This window comes from Empidonax traillii, unplaced genomic scaffold (assembly GCF_003031625.1).
Source record: "Empidonax traillii isolate 1590-97213 ecotype Southwest subspecies unplaced genomic scaffold, ASM303162v1 scaffold562:size474401, whole genome shotgun sequence".
Classification (NCBI taxonomy): Eukaryota; Metazoa; Chordata; class Aves; order Passeriformes; family Tyrannidae; genus Empidonax; species Empidonax traillii.
Window position 1 is genome coordinate 246,558 of NW_020955755.1, and position 9,892 is coordinate 256,449.

General features: G+C 41.8%; 1 protein-coding gene across 1 annotated transcript in view; it reads left to right on the top strand.

Moving 5' to 3' along the window:
- PTHLH (parathyroid hormone like hormone) overlaps positions 1-8,681 on the top strand; it is a 9,973-nt gene extending 1,292 nt beyond the window's left edge. The window contains exons 2-3 of the mRNA XM_027897839.1: positions 4,418-4,840; positions 8,491-8,681. Of these exons, the coding sequence (XP_027753640.1) occupies positions 4,418-4,840; positions 8,491-8,500 (433 nt within the window). The 3' untranslated portion in view covers positions 8,501-8,681. The remainder of the gene's footprint in view (positions 1-4,417; positions 4,841-8,490) is intronic.
- Positions 8,682-9,892: the final 1,211 nt, after the last annotated feature.

Below are 9,892 nucleotides of genomic sequence, written 5' to 3' on the forward strand. Positions count from 1 at the left end.
CTGATAATATTACAGTGTATTCTTCTCAGCCTATTAATGCTTAGCTGTTTTGTACTCCTGCAAGCTGTTCTTGAGCTATTTCTTTCATTTAAGACAATTTTATTCTCTGCATACAGAGGAACTAAACTTCAGTTTCAGAAAAAAAAAAAAAAAAAAGGAAGAAAATTGAAGTGCAGTCAAATGCTGCTATTTTCTTGGATAGGAAACTCCAACCTGGATCTAAGCCAAATTTAGCTGTTTTTCAGGAAAAAAAAAAAAAAGTCAGATTTGCTAAGAAATACTCACTCTCTTTTTGAAGTTAGCAATGTTGAAACACTCGTTTTTACAAGTCAGGATTAGAGGTCTTCCCAACTTTCCCATTCTGTCCTGCCAGGGGAAAGAAAAGTGGAAGCTAACCAGTGAAAATGCATTTCCCAGCTCCCTCTTTGCTATGGCCTGTAAAACACACACAAGAAACCAGTTAGCTGTCAGTTAGTGGCATTCACGTAGTTTTGTTTGTGGGCACAGCACAAACACAGACACCACACTCAAACATGTGTCCTGTTTTAATATCACCACAAACCATTCCTAGAGTTAATGGTTAATAACTCACTTAAGCCTAGAGGTTGTTGGGTTTTTTTTTTTTTTCAGTCAAAGGCTTAAACCAGTAATGGATGAAAATACTTAAGCACATTATTATAGACATGTAAAAATAATCAAAATTACATAGGCCTAGTTCTAGAGACTTTACTGAAGCAAATCTCCCATGAAAAGCAATAGCAAATTGTCCCAAGAACAGATTTCCAGACATATTATTTGTTATAGCAATGCTTTAGCTGCTAAAGAGCTTCTGAGAAACACAGCAATACCTCAAAGTGAAATTAGATATTTTTATCAGCGTGCCCAGACATTGCAGCATCATGTCCCCAGATGTGTCCAAAATATTTTTCCTACCCTGAGATAGGTTGAGCAGATTTCACTCCCTTTGGAGTCAGTGGCAAGGGCACTCAGCCTTCAGAATCCAGACAAGAGAGCTGACTGAATCCTCTCCAGTTACTTTGCTGAATTTATGATCAGACCCAACATGGACAGTCAAGGATAATAACAGCTAAATAAGAGCAGCTCCCTGAGATAGAAAGTTGTTGCTTGAAGAATGTTGCCTCTTAGTAACGCTAGATATCTTGTGGGGGAAAAAAATGAAGGAGGAATGTGCCTGAACAGAACAGCTTATCTGGAAGTACATGAAGTCAGGATAGTCACAAGTTATGGATTTCTACTGTTTTGCTCACGGTGGGACATCAAGTCTTATTTGTTCATAGCGTGCTTGGATACAGTAATTAGTTTGGATGCTCTGGTCAAATACAAACCACCAACAGCCTTCCCTCCCTCAAAAGTGCCTGCCACGCGTAACCTTGGCATTTACTGCACTTGGTTTGGGTACAGTCTCCTTTTCATTGGATGAGAAGTGATGAGAAGGATGGAAGGGACCTCTAGTGGGTCGTCTTAACCCTAACAGTCTATTTTTTTTTTTTTTTTTTTTTCATATCATGGCCAATATGTGAGTACAATCATTCTGGTTTCCACTGCCCTACACACCCTCTGTGTGTGTGGGTGAGATATTTTTGATATCTCCATCTTACATCAGTCCTCTTGGGCAAGTGCTCCTCCATGATTTACAAACATAGGAGTTGTTTGAATAACTGAAGCAGAAGGAGGCAGAAGGTCAAAGAGATACGTATCTACCACATCTTCTTTGTTTCAAGGAGATTTTTTGATCCAGAGCATACAAAGGAAGCTGCGAGGCAAAACGTAATCCTTTAAGTCTGGCTGAGTAATAAAAGTCATGTGAAATGTAACACTACGTAATGTTATACAATCATCTGGAATAACAGAATGTTATTTGGGGCCAGACTTGATGCTAAATATCCTACAGACATTTAAACAGAAACCCACCCCACGTCAATCCCTGCATCCTTTTGAAAATACACACTCGAGATGTAGATCTTGTAATGCTCTGTGACTGCCCTGTGTGTAGTGGAACCAAATGTTTAGGTTTCAGTTGTGTGAGATGGAATAGGTTTTCAATCGAGAGGACTTTAATGACAGGCTTTGGAGATTCAAGATTTTGTCACAGTGGGTAAATTGACCAAATACATATTACAGGATTAAGGCAGCTTTAGGTTGTCTGTGGCAGGAGGAATTATCCTCGGTAGTTTACAAGAGGCAGTAGGAAAGCTTTGCTCATCACATGAGACATACTCTTTCAGACTCAGCAAAGCACTGAGATTTTGTATGCTTTTTGTAAAAACCAGAAGAGTGAAGGCAGCTCTGCGTTTCCCATGCAGATTTCCTGGGAAAACAGATTAGTGAAGCCAGGAATGTAACATGAGCCAGACAAGCAGCACAGGGGTACACCCCTTAGAGGAGTCCAAGGTGCTGGTTTTATAAGTGTACTTGCCAGTCAGACTGACCTTCATGAGAAGGTTGTTAGAGGGATGGCTGTTGGAGAGCTTCAGTGGTCAAAAGAATTCTTCTGGGGGAGATCATGAGCTTGTGTTAATGGTCACAGCTGCACTGAAGAGAAAGACACAGTATGGGTTCAGCTTAGTATTATCACATTGCATTTTTTGCTTTAGGGACACTGAGTTGAAGGGCATAAAATACTTGCCCTAAAGACTGAAGTAATCCAAAACTGATCTGGGGACATTTAAAACACAATGATTACATGTGTGCTCACAAAACTCAGTATATCTAGGCCTGATTTTGAGCAAGATGTTGGCAGTCATCTTCCATCCTCATTGTGCGACAGAGGAAAGCTGCTGTTTGAATTTTTCACTGAGTAACAGATGTGGCATCACCTGAGCCCATCACTTGAACCCAATACTCAAACAATACAGTCCTACAGAGACAAAAAGTGAAGGGGATGCTCTTAAACCAATGCTACTTGAAGTTGCCAATTTTTAATAGCTCCACTGTGGATTAAGGCCCAAATCTAAAGAGTTTGGCTAAAGGGAAAAGAGAAAGTGCAGAACACCCCCAAACATTTAGCATTTTGAAACCTGGTAACACAGTAGGAAAATGAGGGGTGGGATGGAAGGAAGGAATATTCACTCATGATTATGTGTCTTCTTCCAGTTCACCCACATGCAGAAACAGCTTCTTATCCAGCTAACTGACCAAATGATTATAGGATAGGCAAGGCAGTGAACGGATTTTCTTTGGCCAGTAAGAATCCAGTCACATGCAGTACCCTGATGCAAGAGGAGAGAACACATAGCCAATCTCTGCACACTGAAGCAGGGCAATTGGAAGGATAAACTGTATCATAGCATTCATGGGAGCACAGCTAAAATCCCAGCTCATGCTCTTTCTGCGGTTCACAGTGCAGCTGTGTGTCTATTCCACATGAAGGAATGAGCACACATCTTCTTACAGTCATTTATTATCCAGGTGCCACTTGCATTCGCCTCAGATGTTTAATATGTTCTTTGCCAGCACAACATCTCTAAAAAGAAATATAGCCAGTCATCTCGCAGTTCCTCGAAAACAAGGCAGAGCTCAGTGTACTAAAAGGTCATGATGAACTCTGGAGAAAAAAAAAAAAACACTCCAACAAAACCAGGATGCTCTTGAAGAGCTCCTGAAGAGGGCCAGCATAAAACTCCAACTGCACAGCAGACAAGAAATCTGGCCCCAAAAGTTCACACTGAAAGCAATAGTAGGAAGGCACCTAAACCCATAATTAGACACAAGTGGCCAAACAGTAAATCAAGAGGCATGGCTGAGGTTATCTCTGCCGATGCTCCTCTGCCTCCCCAGGCAGCTCACTATGGACTGAAGTGCCCACGCTTTAGGCATCCCAATTCCAATATTTTTCCATTACGCTCCTGCAACTGCACTTACTTAAATTTAGAAATGAAATGCACTTTTGTGTATTTATTTATGTTCCTGAAGTGACTGAGCAGAAGAAAATTATTAGAATGATGCTGTATAAACACTGCTTCCGGCTCCAGCACAAGTACTTGTTATTCCCCCTCTTGCTTCACTGCAGTGCTCCATTATCCAACCCTTTAGTTTTTCTATCTCTGACAACCGCCTTCCTGCTTTTACTGCCTGAAGTGTGATATATTAAGAGTCATAATGCTTTCCTAGAACAGAGCAGTGACTAATCCAGCTCCAGGTCCAGTGGTGCATGATCGGTCAGCTGAGAATTATTACCCTCTTAGGTCTTTCCCTTCTCCGTAGGGAGCAGCTACTCTGAGAAGCAGGACTTACTCCAGCAGTCTGACTTCACTGGATGTCTCCAAGCCTGAGAGCTGGTACACAGCCACTGTGGTCACCATGGCCAGAGGCACGGGGAGCTCTGCCAAGCACTGGGCAATAACCAAATCCTGAACGTTATTTTTTTTTTTTCCCCATCTCTTTTCTCTTTCTTTAGCAAACGGGCTGTATCAGAGCACCAGCTGTTGCACGACAAGGGCAAGTCGATCCAAGATTTACGAAGAAGAATATTCCTTCAAAATTTGATTGAGGGTGTCAACACGGCGGAAATCCGCGCCACGTCGGAGGTGTCCCCCAACCCTAAGCCTGCCACCAACACGAAGAACTACCCTGTCCGATTTGGCAGTGAAGACGAGGGCAGATACCTAACTCAGGAGACAAACAAATCACAGACCTACAAGGAGCAGCCCCTGAAGGCGTCAGGGAAGAAGAAGAAAGCAAAGCCTGGGAAACGTAAGGAACAAGAGAAGAAAAAGAGGCGAACCCGCTCAGCTTGGCTAAATCCTGGCGTCTATGGGGACATCGTGACTGAGAGCCCGCTCCTGGACAGCTCTGTCACTACACATCAGCACACTTTAAGGTAATTCTGCTAGATCCTTTTGGGGACCACACCATGTGTTTACTGAAATTGTAATGCTCTGGTGAGAGAGGCCAAGGCCTTGCTCAAATCTGGAGTAACAGCAGATCTTTATACTCATAACTGGAGGGGAGCTTTTCAAGCACTGCACAGTCTCAGGGGGCTTTCTGAAGGTAACTGCCCCTTCCACCTTGCAGGATGACAAAGTCTTTCTTTCCTGTGACACACAATTCAAGTAAACCACTTTATGCCAAAATGTGCTTCCTGAAGATGAGCAGTAAGTGATTTCTGCTAGAAGAAAGCACACCACACACAGCCATTGAAATTTCCTTTTTTGCTTTAACCATAGTTCCTCTCACACCATATCTTGGTCCCACACTTGGGCTTGAGGGGACTGAAGGCTTTGAATTTTATTTAAGGCTTTGCATCTATAAAATGGCAAAGTTTTCTCTCTTCCCTCTCAATACCTCCCCTTTTTGGCAACTTCCCTACCCTTGCTTTACAGCTTTTCATTTTACTGTTTAACCTTAGGGGAGAACACGGAAAAATTCTCTCTTAGCAATATCTGCAAACAACGCAGACCAACCTTTCACCATCAGCTTTTCCATGCCATTAGGGCTTTTTAATTCAGCTCCATCTTTTTGCCAGCTCATGAAACACTTACGTTGCTGCTGACAAATGTTTAGCATTGCTCTTGGAGAGGGAAGTGCTTCCCTCACGTATGCCAGTGCAGGGATTTCAGGGTAGTGGTGAGCTGGAGACATCAGCCCAGGTGTCTCAAATGACTCATCCACTCACAGTCACCTCAGAGTGGAAGTCTACACACTTTGCAGACAAAGCCAAGGAGTCCACCTCTCAGCTCTCCTCAGATGTTTGCATTTTCAACAGCAAAACTCCCACCCTTTTCCCTCCTCCTCCTCCTCCCCTTCACTTTGGCAGAATAGAGACATAAGAGAAGTGCCACTTGCTCACAGCAAATCCCTTAGAAAGACATGCCAGCTGCAGGATTTACTAAGATCCAGTTTTGGATTAAGCTTTACGGGCCACAGTTTGCAACGTGCTCCATCATCTCAACTCCTGCTGGCCTCTACAGGAGTTACTGGAATTTGGGGCTGGGCACTCAGTGTCCCAGACCATAAACCAGGTGGCAGGGCTGGAGCAGGTAGGAGTGAAGCAAGAGAGGCTGGTTTGTCTCAGCACCTCAGGAAAGGCACACTTCAAGACTCGGGTCAGGAGATGCCTGATGTTTCAGCAGATGTCATGGAACTGTGTTGGCCAGTAAATAACACGACTTCAGCACACAGAAATCTTAAATATAGGGGGAAAATATCCCAGGGAGTTTCAACTGTTTCTTCTTCTTCCTGTGGTGTCTTTGGTTGTACATCCAGTGGAATATATAAAAGAGCTACAGGTACAGCCCTGTTGATTTTCCTAGTTCAGCCTTTCTGTTTGAAGTATGGCTGGATGGATGAAGGCTTTAACTTTACCTTTACCTTACTGATATTACCATATAAGATGCAAGTATTTCTTCAAGGCAAGAAGCAGAACCCTGTGGAGAACCTGTAGTTCAGATACTTAATTGAAGATGATTAAATGAAGAGAATACATTAAACAAGGGGAACAGAATTTCTCCTTCGCAAGTACAGAGCACAATAGTTTGGTTTAGCCTGTAAGAAACTGTCGGTACACAAGCTTTTAGTTATCCCAGATAGGGGATATATATCCAAAAGATATAATTTTTATACATTAAAGGAAAGTTACTCCCCCTTTAGATGGGGGAGTCAGGCCCAGTGGAGTTGTCTAAGCAGTTGTTGGCACAAGGTGGGCAAATACAGTTTAGACAGAGGGATGGGCACATCTAAGGGAGGTTGATTCCTCAGCTGAAGGAAGTGGATATGCACAGTGCAGCAGGGGAAATGTCAAGGAAGTGCAGAGATAAACTTCAGGCACAATTTTCACTGTATCTATCTCTGTGCTTCTGTTCTGCTCAACACCCCAAATTAAAATCTTCAAGCCAATTCTCTCAGCTCAGAGATCTTGATAACAAAATTATGGGTTTAGGTCAGTATAAAAGGACAAAAATAATGTCATCTCTAGATCTTTTGACTTACCACAATAAGGACCTCATAAAAGAAGCCAGTCTTGCAAAATCTGGGACCAAATCACAGAAGGCAGCTTGCAAGTTATCATTAGTGCAAAGCCCATTGTCAAGACGTGGCTTAGCCTAAACTCTAAAACAAAAGCTAAAATCCAGGCCAAATCAAAGATGTCACCCTCTTAGAAATAGGCCTGAGTGGTGCAGACACACATAGCCACGCTCCAGGAAGTATATGCCATTGTTATACTTACTGTAATATATCCTGGATGCATCCTGATATTAATAGTTAATTGTTAAAGACCTTCATGATGGCCTTTCCGTTCCAGGCTCTTCAAAATTATTTTTCATGGAAATTCCATCTATACTCCCATTTCATCATGCCATCACACCAAACCACTTAACACTTACCCTGTGGAATGCCACCCACAGCTCTTGGTGATCAGTCCAGCATCAGAGTAAATCCCACTCCATCCTGCAGCTTCACGTTCCACCCCACAGCTGTTTCCCAGGGAACCATTAAGAAAAATGTGCTGTTCCCAGGGACAGAAGGGAAAAACACCCCACCTTTGAGCATTTCCAGCAGCACCACTAAGCAACTTAAAATAATATCACAGTATAAGTAATATACCGGCAGGATAGGAATGGTTAGGACAAGGCTCTGCTTTTGTTCTCAAGCTTTCATAAGGAAGGCAGGAGTAGAGAACTCACCACAGAATGCCAACATCCCTTAGAAAACTCCCAGATCTCAGGACTGGTTGTGTCAGCTTGGACTGAATGCAACAGGAAAGTGCTTATTTTCTTTCAGGACCAAGGTTTTTTTGCTCGCAGAGGGGAAGTTTTAGGCTTATAACCTTTTCACTCATCCAAGCACTCAAAGAGACACTCTGTCAAAGGGTCTGTCTGCTCACTCCACGACCTGAGCATCCTTTCCTGTGTATCCTCATGTGTGTGACAGCACAGAAATATATAGACCCTTGTCTAAGAGCTGGTCTATCAGTGAGAAAAAGAGACCAAATTAAGCTCAGTGGCACCATTTTAATCACACCCCAGCCTGGCATCACACCCAACCATTTAGCACAGCAGGGGCAGGATTGCCACATGGTTAATAAGGATTTTCTTAAAAAGATATTTAAAATTAAATTCTCATTACTCCAACTGCAATTTTTTTTTTTTAACCCCTTGCCATATTTATGACAGGGTGATACAATTCTTCTACCTGGAGCTCTCAGGAACCTTCTGACATAAGTCTCTAAAGAAAACTAAAGCCCCTTCCCTTGACTCTGATTGTACAGTACAGTGCAATAGATGGCCTCAGTGTTGTGACAAACTGTAGGTCATCATACTGCTGGATGAGTTGCATTGAAGAAAATGTAGTGGAGGTCTTGAAAAGGTATCTACAGCTGTAAAAATGTTAATTAGGTCCTATTATTGCAAATGTTTATTAACAAGGCACTCCTGTCATAGTCTGTGGTACTTTTGCTATTAATTTTATGTACATGTCTATGAAGTAAAAATTAATTTTTCTCTTTTTTCTATCCTTTTCTTTTCTTTGCAGGAGGCGCTGACATTTTCAGCAAGATATTTTTGGAAGACATATTGCAGTATTCTGTAATAGTGAACATATGGGAAGTATTAAAATATTTATTACCTGTAAATATTGTAAATGCTCAGAATAAAACCTTTTTCCCCCCATTGCTCTCTGAAACTGCACATTTGGTTATTGTGAATTTTCCTTTTTTTTTTTTTTTTTTTTTTTTTTTTTTTTTTTTTTTTTTTTTTTTTTTTTTTTTTTTTTTTTTTTTTTTTTTTTTTTTTTTTTTTTTTTTTTTTTTTTTTTTTTTTGGCTAAGGCTAAGACAATTATTATTGTCACATCTACCATAATTTATTTTGTTGAACTGGTGTATTTATTTTGTGAACATATCTTGGTGCTGCTGACTTTCTATATTTTTTTGTAACATAATGCACTTTAGATATACATATTGAGTACATTGATAACTGACATAAAAATGTTCCTGTTTTGTGGTTGATTTCGATGAATGCCTACACCCAATTGTTCAAACTGATTTCCCTTTGTGCATGTATAATAGCAATATTTTAAAATTTGTAAAGAATGTCTAATAAAATATAATCTAATTAAACCGCGGCTCAGGAGGAAAAATGTGTCCTTCAGGGATTTCGAGAGCAGGAACGCTTATTTTTTATTTACTGCTTTTGAAAATCGCTTTAAATTTAATGTGTTTACATTGGTTTAAACGCCCGCATTTTCACATTAGCTTTTACTTAAAAAATCGCTCAGAACATAACTTTGTTCCAGAGCTCTGTTTCGAGTCAGCTGAGCAGGGGAAGCAGATTCCCCCGGCTTTTCCAGCCCCCCAGCCCTGCAAAGGCTGAGCTCTTGCACTCCCCAAACTGGAGCCTGGGAACAGCTGCCCCCAGGGGATGCATCTTGGAAGGTGCTCGCAGGTCACACCCCACAGCCTCGTTCAAAGCCAGGCAGATGCTCAGTTGTCCTCAAGCTCCCAACGCCTCCTCTCAGAGCTGCAAAATACCTGCCCCACTAGCAGAGCCTCAGCTCTTCGTGCTTTGCAACCACCTTACGTTAATATGAGAGAGGGGGGGAAAAAAATAAATCTGTTTCCTGGGTGAATATATAAAGGCAAGGAAGAATGGCCACTGCAGCAGGTGACACATCCCAAGGTGCTGCTGACTCGCTGGAACAACTTTTCCCCTCTCCCATCACAAAGCTTCAAAAAACAGCTTCATTAATTTTACCTCTGCCCTACACCCACAGATAACAGCAGTTCAGGGAGAGACCACCTTCAGTACTTCACGGCCACTTGTTGAAGAAAACGCAAAAAACCAAAAACCAAAAACCAACCATCTATTACTTTTTCTAAAAGTGAACATACCAGCCCTGCTTCCTACTCCTTTTCCCTGCCACCCACGTGTTAATCA